This window comes from Microtus ochrogaster, chromosome 22, assembly GCF_000317375.1.
Source record: "Microtus ochrogaster isolate Prairie Vole_2 chromosome 22, MicOch1.0, whole genome shotgun sequence".
Taxonomy (NCBI): domain Eukaryota; kingdom Metazoa; phylum Chordata; class Mammalia; order Rodentia; family Cricetidae; genus Microtus; species Microtus ochrogaster.
In genome coordinates this window covers 16,202,046-16,221,296 of record NC_022023.1, presented here as the reverse complement: position 1 = coordinate 16,221,296, position 19,251 = coordinate 16,202,046, and the positions used below count along the sequence as shown (strand labels likewise).

Below are 19,251 nucleotides of genomic sequence, written 5' to 3'. Positions count from 1 at the left end.
TTCTACACATGGAGGCAAATGATGGTCTGAGCTGGTACTAGCCCAACCTTTACCACTGTGGTAACACTTACTGAAAAAATCTCAGAGACAGAGAAATGGAAGCAAAGGCTGATGGGATGACCCAAGACCTACTCTGCTGCTGGAAGCCCGAGCAGGAGCGGCAAGAGTTAGGAACTTTGAAGAGTGTGACCCAAGTATAGAGTGCTCAGACCAGGGGAGGAGCAAGATCACAACACACCTTTTTCTAGGCCTCTCCCAGATTGATTGAGCCATGAAAAGAACCCACTGCTGGGAATCCTGTAGACTGGAATGGGGCTCTCACAGCCGTTGGGATTCTGTCTGGATGGTGAGGCCTTTCCCTAACTGGTTACTCTGACCCCTTGCTTTGTCCCTGCTCCCTACAGGCATCTCCGCACTCTCCTGAGAAGTAGTTCATTCCCTAGAAGGCATCAGCAGTGTGAAGGCGACGCTGTGCATTTATATCTCTGGACCCATCGAGCCTGGGGGTGCGGGAAGGGGAACACTGTTGGCTGGAGGGAAAAGCCACCCCAGATTTCAGGAGCTGAGAGGGAACCTAGCAGAGCTCAGGAGAAATACTAAGAGAGTGGCTGCAATCAACAGGAGGTGAGAGAGGGGAGGAAATAGGTGTCCTATCTGGGAGGAAGCAGGGAGGTGCCTAGAGCTGGGATGTTTCCAGGGAGTGTACATTTTGGAGCTGGGCTGGGAAGCCAGAAAGAAATTTCTATTCAAATGTACTCACTGCCCTTCATTCCTTTTCCCTCCCATGGAGGCCTGGGTGGAGCTTCTGATGATCTCAGAAGCGGCTGTTCAGACAGAGCCAAGTCCCATGTTCTAGCATCTAGGTGGGGTCTGCAGAGGAGACTAACCTCCTTTATGAGCCCTTACAGAAGTACCTCTTCCTACTCAGGGCTATGCTGAGCTAGGCGAGTAAAAGAGGGAATGATTCTTAGATCTGTGGCCCTCCCTTCCTCCAGGACTCTGTCCACTGGCATCTCCTTGTCCAGGCTGTTCTCTGAGCTTAGAGACAAAGAGGGGGGGTCTCCTAGAAAGTGGGAGGTTACCCTAGAAGGTTCCAGAACCCCAGCGACCTGGTTTGCTTCCATACCACCCCCTACAAAATAAGGGACAGCATCCAATCCTACTACTTACATGTATCTGGCTTGTGGCAATTGTGTCCCTGGCGGAAGTACTGGGGGTTCTCAATGACTGGGATGCGGGTCATGCCAATGACCACTGTGTCCGGCCCAGCGTCCAGCGACGAAGGTGTGGTGATGCCATGGTTGATGTGGTGCAGTGGGCTGGCTGAGTCCTCCTCACCACTGATGACAGCCACGGGACCTGCACAAACCATGAGAGACAAAGGACCTGGTGAGGTCGCATCCATTCAAAACCAGCCCTGCTCTCAGAACATTCACTGCTTTACCCCATCTCCTTCAGAAGAATCCAGTCCATATGATCAGCATTGCCCAAATTCCCTGACCTCTGACCTTAGACAACTCCAGCCAAATTCTCTTCCTTGAAAATAGCTGACTCTCAACCATAGGAATAGTTCCAAAATAAAAAAAAAAAAAAAAGAATTGAAATAACTACTGCATAAATCATTTTTGATTTCTCCCCAAGCCCAAATTAGCTGAAAATAATAAATCTTGTGTTTCTTTGTTTATGCAGCAGTAACAAGACTTAAAAGCAGAACCTAGAAGCAAGTGTTTCCCTTCAGCCCTCCTCTATTTGGGGCAAGAAAATCGCTGCCATTGAAGGGCCAGGGAGAGCCTTAGCCTGCAAAGTCCTTGCCTCTCAAGCATAAGGATCGGAGTTATGTCCCCAATTGCCACGTAATACACCAGATATGGTTGTACGCATTTGTCGCCCCAGGACTGGATAGGCAGAACAAAGAAGATGTTTAGCACTCATTGGCTATCTGTAGAGCTCCAGCCATAGTACAAAACCGTGTCTAAAGAAAATAAGGTAGAAAGTAATTGAAGAAGAGCCCAGTGTCAACCTCTCACCTACATACACATGCACATATACACATAGAGATATGCACACATATACATATATATATATTAACCCTAGAATCAGTCTGGGGTATACCTAGGCATTAAGATCATGAATGTTCTCATGTGTTTTGGTATACAGCCATGACCCAGAACCTATGATTGTGAAAATGGAGGTCCCATGACCTTTAGCATTGCCACTAAATTTCCAGCGTGGTATGACATGGCTTCCACTGGACTCTGTCATAGCCTTCATCACTCCCAGTGTGGCCCTGAGCCTCACCCAAGCCATGTTTCACAAGGGACAGTCATTAGACTAGATCCCTGGTGTTGGCAGGACTCGCTGTCCTACTCCTGAAATATCCACATTGTCCCAGCGTCCACAAAGCATAGCAATGACATCTTCGCCAATTCCATGCTCCCCATTTTCTAATCCTCAGACAAAACCCGGTGAGAAAGGTGACTCAAAGGCACAAACGACAGCCATAATTAATGCTGCCGTCTTCGCAGAACAATGATTGTGTTTAGTGGTATATTTCTCCCATGCATACAAATAAAACTCCTGTAAAGGGAATTAGCTGTGACTGTCTGTGGGCTTCCTACGACTGGCGTTTTAAATGGCTGCTTTGCTAGACACAGGGTCCCCAGACAAAGTGCCTGCTGTGATTTGGTTTTGCAGCTTGAACAATATTTCCACTGCAGAAATCCATTACAACTTACTGAAGTTTATGGAGAGAATATTTCCCATCAAACAGCGAGGTGAAGCGCCAATGAGGCAGAACTAAATGGAAGACTGGTAAATGCGAACGGCGGACCCTGGATTCCACTCCGTCAGCACGGGCAGGCTTATTCCAGCCCGTGACAAATGGCTGACGGTGTCTAGGGACCGTGTGCAAAAGTGGCAATAAGTGGTGGCCCAAATGCCCAGAGTAATCACCTGTCTTGCGAAAAGGAGCGCGTTCCTGAAAATGCTTTCCTTGGAAACTCATTGGGAAAACTTCCGTAGGTACTTGCGGTGAAATGAGAAACACTAAGCCCTGGTATTAGCCACCACCCAAACCCTCGCCAAAATACAAAAGAATTGAAGAAATATTCGTGCACTAAGAGAAAGAGAAGAGAATAAACAAGACCTTTCAACATTTGGGAAGTTGAAAAACACATCAAAGGAGGTTAGTGACTCAGAGCAAAACCAAAGAGCCCCAGTGGCATGTGACCTATTGGGACCATGCATACAGAGCGTAAGGTGTCCAGAAGAACTCATGGTATAATGGACATGGTGCACAGGAAGATGGCAGGGTGGCCCATGCCTCAACAAGACAGCTGGGTCCACAGCCTTGTCCCTACCCCACAAGAGAAGTAACTTATTCCTACAGAAGTTGATTCAAAAGACACAGGAGAAGGTTTGGGTGAAGCACAAAGCTGAGCTCTTTCTTCCCGTTTCTAGGACAATCACATGTGTGCACAACCTGTCCACCCCTTCCCAAGAGCCACTCACCCCAGGACTACTGGATGTGAGAAGATGCTTCCAAAGCGAAAGCCAGAAAGTAGGCTTCCAGATGTTGACATTTTTACTCTTCCTGCTGAGAAGCCACCCTGGAATCAGTTCACAGTGAAGCTGACACTGTGCATGACAACCTCCTTCACACAATATGGGATGCTTTCAGCTTCCCAGAGCTCAGTTCTTAAATATAAAGACACAGTGCTATGTGCAAGACCACCAGACATCTCCAAAGAGTTCCGGTACCAAAGAAAGCAACAAGCATTCAGAGCCTACAGGAAATAGGGGGCAATGTATGAAGACTCAGAAAACCAATACAAAACCCAATAGTCTCGTGGAGGTAAATATGACACGAAAATATTAAAAGGGCAGAACTTAAAAGGTGAACAATTCAAAGGTAAGAAAGCATCTCTGAGAACGTCAGTCATCAACATTTTAAGGTCAAGAGTTCGAGAAGTCAAGAAAATCTTCCAAAAAATCAAACTGAAAGGAAGGAGTTAAAACTAAGCAAGAAAAAGTAAATTTTCATACCAAGATGAAACAACAGATTAAAAGAAGCTCCAGGAATGAGCAGGAGAGAATAAATAAAAAAATGTATGGAAATTCTCTCTACCATCTCTCCAGTTACCTACTGAGACCCTAGTATAACTAATACATACACTAGTGTGTAATTTCCTGCTTTGCCCCACCCCACACACAGACACACAGAGAGGGGGGGGGTTGGGGGGGATACCAATATGTAAAAATTGACCTAACAGTTTCCTTTTCCAGGACAGTCAGAAGGAAGGACTCCAACAATCCAGGCAGTAGGTAAGGAACAAAAGCAGAGCAATCATCTCAGGCCACAGGAACGTGGGATGAAGGCACAGACGGAGGAAACAGTGGTGGATGCAGGGTTTACAGCCAACAGCCCCACTCACTCCAGAGCTCATGGTTTAATTATAACAAGACACTACTTCCTTTACCATCATTACCAAACACTGACCCCAAGAAGGAGCTCAGCACCCAGCGTCTCCTCCCCATCTCTTTCTTTTTGATCATTATGGGATATGGGATATTTAATAGGTGGCGTTGGGGGAAGAGGTAACATGAAGACTTCAACCTTTGTGAAAAGATCTTTCTTCAACCTGTCTCTTAAAAGTTCCTGGGGAATACACAGTCAACAAAATTTTCTTTCCAAGAATCTGTGACCTAAAGCAGTTAAAACCTATCTTTCCTTTGCATTGTTGTTGATTTTGAAAGGGTTGAAGTAATAGTAGTGGGGGGGAGGACTCCCAATGAATGGGAAGGAAGAGTTCATCTAAGAAAGCTTCATATAAATAAACAATAAACCAGTCTATAGAACCCTGAAAGACCTAGACACTTGAACGTGGGCACTGTAAAGGAAGCAGGAGAGGGAGCAGAAAAAAATGGTTAGAAAGTAGAAAAGAACCAGAAGAAAATATGGTCATAGAAGCCAAAAAGGACCATCTAGGAGTGCAAAAGAATCTATCCTGAGGTTAAATAGGATACACAATGAAAGGGGAGATGGAGAGATGGCTTAGTGGTTAAGAGCACCAGCTATTCTTCCAGAGGACCCAGGTTCAAATCCCAGCACCCACATGTTGGCTCATAATCTCTAACTCCAATTGCAGAAGATTCAGTAAATCCTTTTCTGGCCTCTGAGTGCACCAGTCTCATACACAGTACAGATAGACATGAGGGCAAACACCCATGCCTATAAAATAACATACAGCAATTAAAAAGATAAAAATGTAGACTGAAAACTGGCATTCGAACATAAGGATGTTGGCCTTCCAGAGATGAGTTTCACAGATTGACAGAGGAAAGTGCCAAAGTTCTGGAGAGTTGGAGAAGTTTCTGTGGCTTTTATTCAGTTCTTCCTAAGTATCAAGTTATACCATTTGTAGCTCCTTTAATCTTGGAACACCTCTGTGAGGTTGCTGGCATTATTGTCCCCACGTTAAAGATGGAGGTGTGAAGGTAATGGCCTGTTCCAAGGCATAAACCCCACAGAGAAGCAGTGAGAGAATTCACACTCGTAGCTTGGCCCCAAGGCCAGCACTCAGAACCATCACCTGGCGCTGCCCCCTGCAAGAGAAGATTATGGGGATGTACTTGCTCAAAGGGATACATGCTGAATTCTGGCTCACCATCCTCCCCATGAGCAGCTGCTTTTGTTGGCAAGAGCCTGAGACACTTATGAAAGGGATTGTTCTTAACCCTGAGAATTGGGGAGCAGCAAATCACCTCATTAGACTCACCCAGGGAGATTACAGATAATTCATCTTCATGTCTCACCAGCACTGAAATAGTGTTCCTAAACTATGTCCACAATTAGAATAGAGCATGGCAGCATCAGGACCATTGTCCACTACCCAAAGTCCCCTTAGCCATCCTCACTCTAAAGTAAAGGCCAATAAACTGGGCATATACCCATCACTGCTAAAGACGTGAAAGAAGATTCTCGCCATCCCTGCCTGCCTGTGCCTGAGACCAACAATCTCTCATGGGAGTTGCATAGGGCCTACTTGGAGATGATTGTTGTGAGTCCACGGCACCCCTGGTCTGAATGAGAGTCTCAGGCTCATCATGGTATAACTGTTAGTTGTGTTCATCACAAAGACAGAATGCACGTATGAAGACAGGGCTAACAGGAAACCTGTGTGTGTACCTTCCATTCAATGTTATGTACCCAAAGGATGAGGCGGGGAGATATGCTTTAAAAAAAAACTAAAAAAAATTTAAGTCAATCTTTATTCTGAGCATATGTAGTTCAGTGTAGCACACTTGCCTAACATGTGCAAGCCCCTGAGTTTAGTCCTCAACACTGCAAACAAAACAAAGTGTCTCTCAACCTGGCACCATGGTTCGTTCTTGTAATCCCAGCACCAGAGAGGCAAACACAGGAGAACTGAGAGTCCCAGGCTATGTAATGAGACAATGTCTCAAAACAAAGTTTGAAGAGGCCAGGGTTGTATCTCAATGGTAGAGCATTTGCCTCATACATGAGACTCTTCAATCCCCAGCACCACAGAAACTAGGGTCTCCCTACCCCCATGCAAACATATTTATAATCACTCTTCTGGTAATAGGTTAGGACTCATGGGTGGAGGCACCTGCATTTCACTCTAGAAGCCAATTTCTATTCCAGCCCTGGAGGCTCTCATGCCATTCGGGGAAAAACTACAGACTTGTGGGCCATCTGGGCGGCAAGTATTTCTTCTCACCTTAATATCAGAAGTAAAGAATTTGTTAAGGTGTCCTAAAGGGGATCAATAAGGAGAGTAAAAAGAGTCTTTGCTTTGTGGGGTACTTGCCACTGTTTTCTTGAAGCGGCATGCATCTAAAGTAGGTAAGGAAAAGGAGCCAAACTGACTCCTTCTAAGCATGCTGCAAACACACATACGTACTCACACCACACAAGCAAGTATAGCTGTGAGCTATTAACAGAGTCGCTAGCTATTGTTACTAATCCTTCCTGACTGCACAGCCCAGCCCTGATATGAAATGTGACAGAGAAACGGTCTCAGAGCCATTCTGGTGGGTTTAACCTTCTAGGCAACCTGAGGAATACCTGTCTGCTCAGACTCCCATACCCCACTTCTCCTCCCATACTGCTGCCACCCTCTGCTTTCAGAGCTTTGGTGGGTCTTATTCCTTGGATAGTAGGACTATTACATTGCTTGGGAAACCTGGAAGGTCAGAGGTATCCCTCCCCACAGGCTATTCCAAACTGTCTTGCCAGAGGTAGTCTCTTCCTCTCCCATGCCAATTCTGCAACATAAATAAATTATGGTGCAGAGCTGTGTGGGGATGTATGTGTGTATGTGTGTGTGTGTGTGTGTGTGTGTGTGAGAGAGAGAGAGAGAGAGAGAGAGAGAGAGAGAGAGAGAGAGAGACAGACTCTGATTCCACAATGAGATCTCAATTCTCAGAGATATAACCCCTGGGAAGGGCATTATATTGCATCATAGTCCTTTCCAGGCAGGCAGAACCCCAGTCACAGAGGAAAGATCCAGAGCTTCTGGTCACCAGGAGGACCTACAGGTGCAAGGCTCTTCCACAGAAGTCTCTGATGACTCCAGAGAAACTCTTCAGGGTCAATGGCACAAAGAAAGAAAGGTGGATAGGATGGCTCACACGCAGTGGAGAAGGAAAATCAAATTGGTACCTTCACAGTCTCTGGAGTGGTTTGACACAGAGATAGAGCAGGCTGTGAATGTATGAGCCCACAAAGAGAGTGTCAGACACCTGACCCAAGGCAGCTAAGTATCTACAAGCTTGGGCCCACCTGTGAAAGATAGCTCTGATCAGTCAAGTTTAGAGGTGAACTATAAAGTAGAAGGTCCACAATCCACTTATTTCTATGCTCTTTCCTTTATCCTTAAACTTCTCTCCAAAGAGGGAAGGGACGCTAACTTCATCTCCAGACTCTGAAAGATCTCTTGGGAGTTTGCGGTCATGGTGAGAGTCGTTTGCCCAGTATTTCCAGATACCGGAGGTACCGCAGTTTTCTGCACACCTGGAAGGCATGCAACTCCTCCGCTGCTTCTTTAGAAGGCAGTGAGCAATAGCAAGGGTCCAGCTCTCCCATGAGGACACATTCCCTTCTCCCACAGTGGGCACTCAGGAAAGCAGAGGCCGAGCTCCCATCTCATGGAGTCCCTGAGTGGAGTCAGTGCAGAGCATGGATCTGGGAGAATGATTAAATAAATTTGTCATTTTAGGCTGTTGAGCTCTTGGGGGGGGGCTCTCCATTCTCCACAATTAATGCGCTCTTTGAGTCTTTTCATTTAGCCCATCTGCATGCTCCACTCCATCTTGAAGGAACTTCTACAAGGGCCGGGGAGATGGTCCAATGGTGTAAAGTGCTCACGGTGCAAGCATGAGGTCTAAATTTGGATCCCCAACACCTACATAAAAAGACCCCGTGTGTGCCCATCTGTGATCACGGCTCTGGGAGATGGAAAGAGGAGGGTCCTGGGGGCTTGCCACACAGCCAGTCTAACCAGCCTGTGAACTCCCGATTCAGAGGATGAGCCTGTCTCAAAATGAAGAAGTTGAAAAATGATAGTAGAGCCGGGCGGTGGTGGCGCACACCTTTAATCCCAGCACTTGGGAAGCAGAGGCAAGCGGATCTCTGGGAGTGTGAGGCCAGACTGGTCTACAAGAGCTAGTTCTGGGATGGGCACCAAAGCTACAGAGAAACCAAAAAAAAAAAAAAAAAATAGCAGAGACACCTAAGGTCAAATTCTAGCCTATACACACACACACACACACACACACACCCCAACCACTAAACCACTACAAAAGTAATCCTTCATTCAAATGTTAAATATGCTGTTCTCAATGATGCAGTTCATCTTTCAATGCCTCGGCTCCACTCTTTACCTCAAAGGTGAGCTTTTATTTCCAGCCATTCCTGGAGTGAGATGGTGCCCACCTAGACAGGATGTGAGATGTGAAAGAGGTCTAAATAAATCTAGGGCTTTTTCAGCGTGTCAGAATGAAGCACAGGAGCCAATCTTTGGATTAAGAAAATGAGTTTTTTTAAAAAAAAAAAAAAAAAAAAAACAAAACCTCAACCTTTTTCCTACTGATAAAAAATCAAACAGTGACATGTCCCTGGTGCGCGAGAGTTCCACATCAACAAATCTGGGAGTGGGAACTCATAAAGGGGAGTAAGTGAAAACACAGCAAACCCAATTAAAAATCCAGCCATGCTCAGAGAGGGATTCCATTTACGATCTCATAAAAAGGAGCCTGGTCCTCAGAGGCAAACAAAAGAAAATCAATTTCTTAATTTTTATTGGCAGATGTGGGACAGAGGCCAAGTGAACAGAGGCTGTGCCCAAGAGCATTCTTGGGGACAAGTCACCGCCTTCAATTCCTGGCCAGATCTACTGGGCCCTCCCCTCTGCTTCCTCCAGTATCTAGGCAGACATTGCCCAGGGTGACCTCTAGGGCGCAGGGGTTTTGCGGGCTGCCCAACAAGGCATGCCCTTGTCACTACTCGGCTCTTCTCCCAGAAGCATTTCCCAAAAGATAAGCTTTATTCTCTGGCTCCAATTCCCTCCTAGCTCTTGCAGAAACCAAAGGCATTCATTGCTCGTGCTTCACGGCATTTGGAGCCTGGAGATATCCTGGTGTTTGAAAATGATGCCTCTGATCAACCAGTCTGTGAAAGCGCTTAAGGAAAGGGAAAGGAGACCTAGCATTCTAAACATTTGGTTCCCTTATCTCGCTCAGTCGTCACAACCAGCCCTGGGGGTTTAGTCTCTTATCCACTGTGACACCTCTGAGAAACTGAAGCTCAAGGTTTGATAATTTGCCAAGGTCACTCCCTTAATAAACAGTAGATACGGCCAGGTCTATCTGCTATCCAAATCTGAGTTTATCCCACTATGCTGGTCCAACCCCCAGCATCTACTTATGACAGTGGGGCAGTTATGGTGTGTGTGTGTGTGTGTGTGTGTGTGTGTGTGTGTGTGTGTGTGTGTGTGTGTGTGATGCTGGAGATGAGGTGAGGCCTTGTGGGTGCCAGATGAGTGACTGCCACCGAACCATGTCTTCAGCTTCCAGCTCCAGTCTTCCCGCAGGTCAGACTCATCCATAAGGGAACTAGCATTCCCTTATGTGCAGGAAAGAATCTTACATTCCACCCAGGCAACTTTAGACCAGAAACTGTGACATGGAGTTGTAGCCATTGGAATCAAAAGGAAATTCAAAGGCAGGAGAATGGCCAGCAGCAGGGGTCCTGAGAGTGGATCAGAGGCTCTGGGCCTGGAGGAAAGGCGAAGCCAGTCTCCTCCAAACACTCACTGTGCAAATGCTGCATCAAGGGGAAGAAAATAATTACCATACAATTGCACATCTAAGACGATGAGAGTCCAAATTGTTGGTGTTCTTTGTCCAAGTCCCCCGTAAAGAGTTTCTAGATCAAGCCTGAACCTTTCTTAATTCAGCGCTACCCACTGCTCTGTAGCAGCTAAGCACAATTCAGCAAGGAGGCTTTGGAGACGGCTCAGCCATTAAAGCGCTTGACCTGCAAGGCATGGAGTTTGGATCCCTATGACTCTCATAAACGCTGATTGGGCGTGGCATCCACTTTTAATCCCAGCACTCAGAAGGCAGAGATGGGAATTCTCAGGACAATTTGGTTAGCTGGACTAGTCATATAGGCAAGCTCTGGATCCAAATGGGAGACCCTGTAATCAAGTAGAGAGCAATTAAGGAAGGCTCTCAACAGCAGCTTTGGGCCTCCATGGGAACTCGGATACCTATGCAAATACACATGCACACCACACACACACACACACACACACACACACACACAACATTCAGCAAACCAATATTATGCCAAAATGGAGTACTTATTTCCCTTAGGGATTTGTTCATAGCTCCCCTGCCCCTGCAAGCTGGGGACTTTTGGGAGTGGTGGCAACATCATCTGAGTTTACAGTGTAGGGGGCACAGCCGGGGCTGAATCACCATTGTCTCCATGCCCCTCACCCACTCTCCCAGGCTGTTTTTTGCACTAACTAAACTGTACACCATCATCAAAGAGAACGAGAGCCTCGGTGCCCGCAAACTGAGCCCAGATGTCTCTGATTTTCCTCATTCACAAGTGGAAGGGCTAATTCTGTGGAACCCTGCAGGTTGACCCTGGATGGTTTCAGCAGGAACTTCTTTTAAGTTACAGTGAGATCTGCTGAGTGAGAAAGAAGAGACACGGAGAAGAAAACCCTTTTCAGGAGAAACTCGGAGCCTTGTAGGCACGGCTGCTATGCGGGTCATCGCGGGCAGTCAAAGCGTATCCAGGCAGCTCTCTCGCAGTATTTCCAAAACACATGTGGAGCGATGCCCTGACATACGGCCACCTGTAGAAAATCCAATCTCTTTCCCCAGAGTGATGGCCTTCAGAAACTCTTGTCACAAATCAAAGTAACAATAGTAAGTGCTTGCTGAACACTTAGTGACTCTAGGCTTGACGCTGGGCTTTCTGTGTGTAAGCTCTCACGCAGTGTTCACAGTGACTCAGTAATGTGGGCCCTGTAAACAGAGTCCGAGGAATTAAGTCAACTGCCCAAGGTCATACAGCTAGTAAGTGGCCGTTTCATGCTTGAGATCAGAACCATAAGACACCACAGTCTATTTTCTTCATCTCTCCTCTACCTGCCTCGAGGTACGCTCTCACACACCCTCAGCGTGAGGTCCAGGATGAAAACATTCCCAAACGACATGGCCTCTAAATCTGAGATACTGAAAACAAGCCTGGATTTATTGCTGCAGGGAAATCATGAAAGCCCACGGCTTTCTGCGGTCTACTCGGAGATGGTAAGCTCACTTCTAAACCCTTTAGGATCCTAAGCATTCCCAGTGAGCTTGTGCGGTGCACAGGCCATATCACCTCATGTCAGACAAAATGATATCTTCCCCCAGGAGAAAACACATTCACACTAGGCAGATGTACACGAGAGTCCTTAGGAATCTCAAGTGTGGGCCGGACGCTAAAAGTTCAACATCACAAGCCATTTAAAACAGAAAATCCTTTGACTTGGCATATTTAATCTGAAGTAGGTAAGCATAGAAAAGAGCCTAGCAACTTGAAACTCCACTTGGTTTGAGTTATGCACACACCTGTTCTAACCATGCATTTTGGCAACATAGGACCCCTCCCTGCATATACTGGGCAGACACACTGATAATGTATCTAGAAGCTATCGACAACCTGGGACCCCCATATGCATCTGACTACGTAGATATCTGCTTTGGAAAATGGCAATAAGTTACTCCCTTTAGCAACTCCTTGATATCACCCCATTCCAAACCTGTCCTACCATGTCGCAAAACCAAGGGAGATGTGCTGATCTGGCCTGAACTGGTTTGAGGGTATGTATGCAAGGGACAACTATAACTTCTGGGTGAACTTTTAGGAAGAACCTATGATTGACCTATGTACAATGGAGTGTGCATATGATTAAAATGAGTAGCAACATGGGAAGATAAATGCACCATGAGCAAATGCTTACATAATCCGAGCCTGTCCATCAGAACACCCTCACCGACAACGCCTCTTTCCCGTGAACACCCTAGGAGGAAGACCCAAACAACAATCAGTGTCCTTAAGGACTTTCTCACTCAGTGGCCTACTGTCACTCTTGACAACATAGTTGTGATCTGCACTCTCGTTTTTCTTTTGAATAAAGTTTGCTTCTACTTTGCAATCTGTATTTACTTACTTCAATGCCTGGAATAAGATACAAAGAACCTGGAAACAGACAGCTCAGACTCTTACCACCAATAGCAAACACATCCTCTCCATTATAGGAAACATCCATCTATAGAAACACTATTTTCTCAGAAGCCCCGTTTCTACCACATCTCTAAGACATACTCAAAATAGGCATGGCAGACAGCCCCATTCCACAGGTGAGGAAACTTAGGACTAATTGTTAAGGTGAACCACCATCAGTCAGTCTTCCGGCTCCCTGTTCATTGCTCAGAGTTCACATCAGGTTTCCTTTAGCAGAAAATAAAAGGGTGGCCATGTATCTCAATGCCAGAAGTACAGGGACTCTCCACCCAGTGGGTCTTTATAGAAGTGGTCATCAGGAGGATGTGAGGACGTTTTGCATCTCCTTGCCAGGATTAGAGTCTTAGGGATGATTTATCAACAGTAGAGCACACACACACACACACACACACACACACACACACACTCACACACACACAACAACAAGAAAAGGAAAATAGATGCAGACATAGAATCGCTATGCCTCCTAGAAACTAGGCAAGACCAAAGTCAATCCTGTGATTTTTCCAAAGAAATTATACCACAAATTCTGAACTCATAGGGTAGAGTTTCTCAGTTCCTGAGCTTGAAACTAACAAGTTTTCTCTAGATTCCCACAGAGTTCAAGGCCCCTGTAGCCCTTCTGCTGAGGCTGTTGGTGCCCCAAATTGTACACTCACAGCCCAGCCCTGCCCTTGCAAAGGTCCTGGCTACACGGTGCCCTCTTACCTGTGGCTGCCTGGAGCAGGCACTGGAATCTGTTCATGTCAAGCACATATGGCCCAAGCCTAGCTACCTACCAAGGCTCAGTGTTGCCCCCAACCACCCTGGACATGCCTGTCTCCAGGCTCAGGTTGCAATTCTCCACCCTGTAATCATGGCCAGGATGTCCCTGTGGACATGTCTTAGAACAATTCCATGACATTTCACTTTAAGAAGCTATACCGTTAGCCAGGGCTATGATTTTCACCAGAAGCACTCCACTGAAAGAAAACAAGGAAGAAAATCTACATTTGAACTCATCCTATGAGATCCTGGGATCAGCAGTGCCCACTCTCCTTGCCCATCCCATTTCAAGCCCCTCATTAAGGCTTAGAAATCTCTAGATCATAAATCCTACACAGTCACAGACTCTATCCTGTATATTTTTGAACTACTGTAAAAGCTCCTAGTCAGACCCTTTTAACAAAGTAGGGAGTTTGAAAATACACCTTACCGGAGCCTCATGTCTAACATTGATAAGCGCTGTCTCTGTAAATGTGCTCTTTCCCAAGGGTTCCCGTTAGCAAACGCCACAAAATGGGTAGCTTTGAAACAACACAAATTTGTTTTCTTACTTTCTTGAAGAGTGGGCATCTGAAACAGGGGTGTTGATGGAGCCATGCTCCCTGGGACACAGGCCAGAATCCTCCTTTGCCTTCTTCTAGCTGGCTAGTAAACCTCTGCACGCATATACCTTGAAGGTGCTACACTCCACTCTGTGGAATCACATGGCTTTCTACGCTCATTACATGGAATTTTCCAACGTGTCTGTCTCTGTCTATTCCATTTTTAGAAGGCCAGCAATCATCAGAGATTAAGGGTCCAGTCTTCTCCACTACCACTTTATCTCAATCTACATCTTAATTCCATCTGCAGAGATTATTTCCAAATAAGGAACCAGAGGTTAAGACCTCAACTTATCTTTTTACAGGACACAGTCCAACCGTGTCTACTTGTCTCTAAGCACCTGGATCTAAGTGGCAGTGACAGACACAGGTATAAGATTACAGGAAGGACCATAAAGGAAGAGGAGTCTCAGGCTCTGGAGTAAATTGGGAATTCAACCTATGGCCATTCAGTTCCCAGTGACAACTTCCCAGAGATTGTAGTAATATGCCTATATCGTATACTAGAAGGTGATCCCCAACATGTATGATAGAACATACATACCAATCTTGTACATAAACGCTTCCTGTTCTTATGTTCAACAACTGCTATGCCTTATGCTAAACCCTGAACTAGAGACTAAAGGAATAGAGTAAGAAGAACCAGATTCAGCTCCAGGAAAGATCTTGGTCAAGATGCAGGCCATACACAAAGGAAGAGAAAAATATACGTGATAGTGTTCATGTTACAGGTGTTCCAGATGCAATGAGGTACACAGATGGGAAGGAAACATGGGCAAACAGCTTGGGGATTGATCCAAAGTCCAGTTACGCTCTAGCCTTTAAGTTCATCTGCCCACACCTTCCTCCTCCAGCAGAGCCCCGTTCCAGGGCCCCTCCCTCGCCTTGACACACAGATCCCATCTCCCCCTCTTGAGCAGCCATCCCTTTCAAAGCTCCTTGAACCTTGGTTGCCATCTCCTCTCTCACACATGTGGACAGCACTTGGGAAAGAGCCTCGGCAGCCTCTATTAATCCCTTGGCTTGCTCATCCCTTTCATAGACATGCCATAAAAATGATATACTCATTTCATTCAAACAGCAGTGCGGCAGGAGTGGTGGAGGTACAGAAGGCCATTGATTGCCAGTGTGTGAAGGGATAAACACAATGCGGAAATCAATTGAAATAACATCCTATCAGTTCTGAAATCTCGTCCCTTATAAGGCATACTTTATATACTGAATGAAGTACCCGCTCCTGGTTACATAGTTGCCACAGTTCCCTCCCCCAGGGGCTCCACTGTCAAGCCAATATGGCCACTGCATCGAGCCCCAGGAAGCCTCTTTAGTCTTACAGGGCAAGACAATGATGCCACATGCATATCCATCATCAAACTCTCACAGCCAAACTGGAAACCCAGGTATGTATGCTCACACATATGTGTCATTGAACAAGAAACTATACAAATTCATGCAGGAACAAACACCAGCTCTTTAATTAGGTGTGTACACATGGCTTGTTCTTGATCTCATCACTGCTTCTACCAAAAAACAAACAAACAAAAAAAAACATTCCATAGGGAGTGTGTATTTTGCAGTGTGGTATATTCAAGGATGTTGGAAATTTGTCCTCCTTATAATTGGAGGCGCATATCAAGACCTCAGTGGGCATGTCAGGCTGCAGATAGTATCAAACCATAGTCCATCTGCTCACAGAGAAGGTTACTGGTAGCTAAAGTGCGGGTAATGTATAAAGTACAGATACGCTGAACAAAGAGATGCTTCATGTCCTAGGTGAGAGAAAGTGGGAGAATGTTATTCCATCCCAGTTCTGAGGAGAACAGGCAATTTGACATCTGTGAATATCCTGGAATGGTGGTGTATGTCTGTAATCCCAGCATTCAACAGGTGGAGGTTGGAGGTCAGTGTGGGCTACATAATAAGAAGTTGACAAGAAAAGAAAAGAAAAACTAAATAAAAAACCCAAAATCTATAAATTGCTTATTCCTAGAATTTCTGCGTAGAGATTTTCCAACTTAAACCTGAAACCACAAAAAGGAAAGTCCTAGATTAGATACGGGAGAACTACTATACCTCGGTGGGGAAGGCTGAGGCATCTGAGGAAGATTCTGTAATAGGCAAAACTTCAAAGATCCAACCATCTAATATCAAAACTCATATTCTTCAATTTCCTGACTTCCTGCAATCATTTTTATAGCATTATTCTTGCACCGACTTCCAGATCAGGTAATAGTATTAAATCAGCCAATCCATAAAAATCTCTCACCCTGATGGTATCACCTCATCAAAAGCCTCTTTCCTCACACCTCCACTGAGCTAAAGGGCATCCAGGAGAGAAAGTAACCCGGCCGGAAGGGATTGCTCATCCAGTCCCGATAGGCCCCGTTCTACTGAGAAGAGGGTGGCCCTGCACCCCGACTTGCTTGGCACTTGCTATTTCAGCCTACTTGTTCATGAAGCTCCTTTTGGTTTGATGACACCATCATCATCATCAAAGCGGAAAGTGAGAGAAGATTGTCAGGGATTAACTCAACTGCTGTTTTATTTTAGACTCCAGACACAAGAGAGCAGCATCTGCATTAACCCAGTGGGCCTCTCTAGGTAACATTACTCCCATCCTAATCTTCTAATGCTCTTTGGAAAACCGACCATAGGGAATCCACGCATGCATCTCCAGGATAGTATATAGGACAGTGTCCTTCTCAAGCTGCCAATGAACGTCACTTGATGATGATGATGCAGGCATTGATTTTCACATTCCCTCTTCTTCCAAAGTCCTCTTCTCCCTCCCTCCTTCCTCGGGGTAAGGTCAATCAATCTTAGACTATCTTGATCTACTTGGAAAGCTTAACTGCCATGAAGCTAAAACCACCTGTCCTCTGGCTCCAATCTCTTAGAGAAATTAGTGCCAATGGAAGTGTCAGTATCAATTTCATAATGTTATTGGATGAAGGTAAAGACTGGGCCAAGTCCCATATTCCTAACGGGCTATCAAAGTGATGAGGATTATGGGTAAGGAGACAGACAGCTCTGACAGCAGAGGCAATGGCTCAAGATCAACTAGACTGACAGAGTATCTTCAGGCCACATCGCTAAATGCTGACATAGGTATGATCTTCTCAGAGATTTGGGATATGGGATGCAGCTTTTCCTAGTGTCTCTAGGGGTAACTAGAGATTCTGGAGGCTTGCAAAATCAGCCCTTGGTCCTGCACATGTCCCAAGAGCATCTGAATAAAAACTTCCACAGAACAGGAGTTTGCCCTCATGATGAAAAAACTGAATATCTACCTCCCCCTTTCCCCCCTTCTTGTTCTTGCCTTCTAAAGAAAATGTCAAGATAAAATGTAGAGTACGTATTTAAATTTAATTCCTTTGCAGAGTCAAGGGAAGGCTTGAGATTATTAAAATGGAAATCAAGATCTTGTAAAAGTCAAACCATCCTAGCAGGAACAGAGATTTATTATGGAAAGCAAAAGCAACAGATGGATGCCACAAGGGTCCCGAGTTCTAATCCAGGATCTTTCTCTAGCACTGCTCTAAGTACAACAACATGCACTCGGGATCCAGTCATTTTTATCTGCCTGGGGCTTCAAATGCCTCCTGTAAGGTCAACCTCATACTAACCTACAGCACCGAGGAAATGAAATGTCACTGGTGTCAGGAGCAACAGAGGGATTGGCAGAGGATGTTTTATGAGACCTGGTAAGGTGGAAATTGCTTTTATGTCTGTGTTTGGTAGAAGAAGAACACAAACAGATTCGGAGCTGGCAATTCAGGGCATAGCGTGGCTGAAGAGCAAACAAAGAAAGTCGTGTGTTCTACTTATATGAACTTCATGCAAAGGGCATGCTAGCTGTTGCATACCTGGTAGGTTTAAAACCCTGAGACTCGCAATTTATCTTCTCAACTTCTCAGGCACTTATGTTCCCAGGGCAGCAGACACAATTTTGAGCCTGTGAGGTTATAGCCAGTTAAGCAAGTTTGCTTTATTATTTTTTAATTGCTTAACAATATTGTTTGTTGGTGCTCTATTTAAAACCCCCAGCATGTTTCATAACGGAGTTGAAAATTTCTGTGATTTTCAAGGACCTTCCACAGAATAGACGAGTATATTTATGGGGCCAGATAACTCCAGTATTAACTGGTTAATCTTGACTTTGACCTAAGCAGTTGAGCTAAGCAAAAATGATATATGGAAGAATATCAGGATATAGCAAGCCTTAGCTGGATAATGTCAACTGTGGTGAAGAGGCTGTTTTCAGGATTATTTGGAACTGCTGACTCCCCAAACACACTCAGAATACTGGCCTAATATGCAAATGTGTGAGTCAGGGGATTCCTCCCAAGATGCCTTTAAATAGCAGCCCTATAAAAACAATACAGTACATCAGGGGGGATGCTAAGGTGGCTAACCATCTGAAAGGGCAGTTGGGGGCAAAGACACTAGAAGCAGTGAAAGTTTCCACTCACTGCAGAAGAGCCAAAATCCATGACTAAACATGTTTAGAAAGAACTACCGGAGAATGCCGCAGAGAGCAATGGGAGAGTAAACAAAGTTTGGCGGCGGACACTTTTGGTAGTGAAGATTTCTGTCAACTTGACACAGTCTAGAATCATGTGGGAAGAGAGCCTCAAGGAGGAAATGTGTAGACGAGGTAAACCCGTGGGCATGCATGTTAGGAATTCTCTTGGGATGATTGAGGTGCACAGTTCCACCCTCTGTAGTCATCAGGAGCACGAGCTACAAAAGGTATTCTTACACGTGTCAAGGTGGAGAGAGCTCAGAAGAATGGATCCTGTACCGAACAACACAGCAGAGTTGACCCTGTCAGCGGGGGCGGGGGGGGGGCAACAAGTAGGCCCTGAAGGTATGAGAGCAGGAGAGCTGCTCCTGCCCCTAGACTGGTCTATCACGTGATGGCATGGATGAAGGAAAGATCCCTCCCCTCCCCCTCACCTTACCTGGGCAAAACAGCAGAGCTGGCCCTGGTGGTGTGGGCGCGGGTAAGCAAACCCCTAGGGCACAAGAACAGGAGAACTGGCCCCACTC

The 19,251-nt window shown here is 45.7% G+C and overlaps 1 protein-coding gene across 4 annotated transcripts in view; it reads right to left on the bottom strand.

The window, feature by feature from the left end:
• The window catches only part of Ntrk3 (neurotrophic receptor tyrosine kinase 3), a 360,980-nt gene that overhangs the window by 150,462 nt on the left and 191,267 nt on the right, over positions 1-19,251 (bottom strand). For all 4 annotated transcript variants that reach the window (XM_005357742.2, XM_005357743.2, XM_005357745.3 and 1 more), the window contains exon 12: positions 1,171-1,359. In XM_005357742.2, coding sequence (XP_005357799.1) covers positions 1,171-1,359 — 189 coding nt within the window. The remainder of the gene's footprint in view (positions 1-1,170; positions 1,360-19,251) is intronic.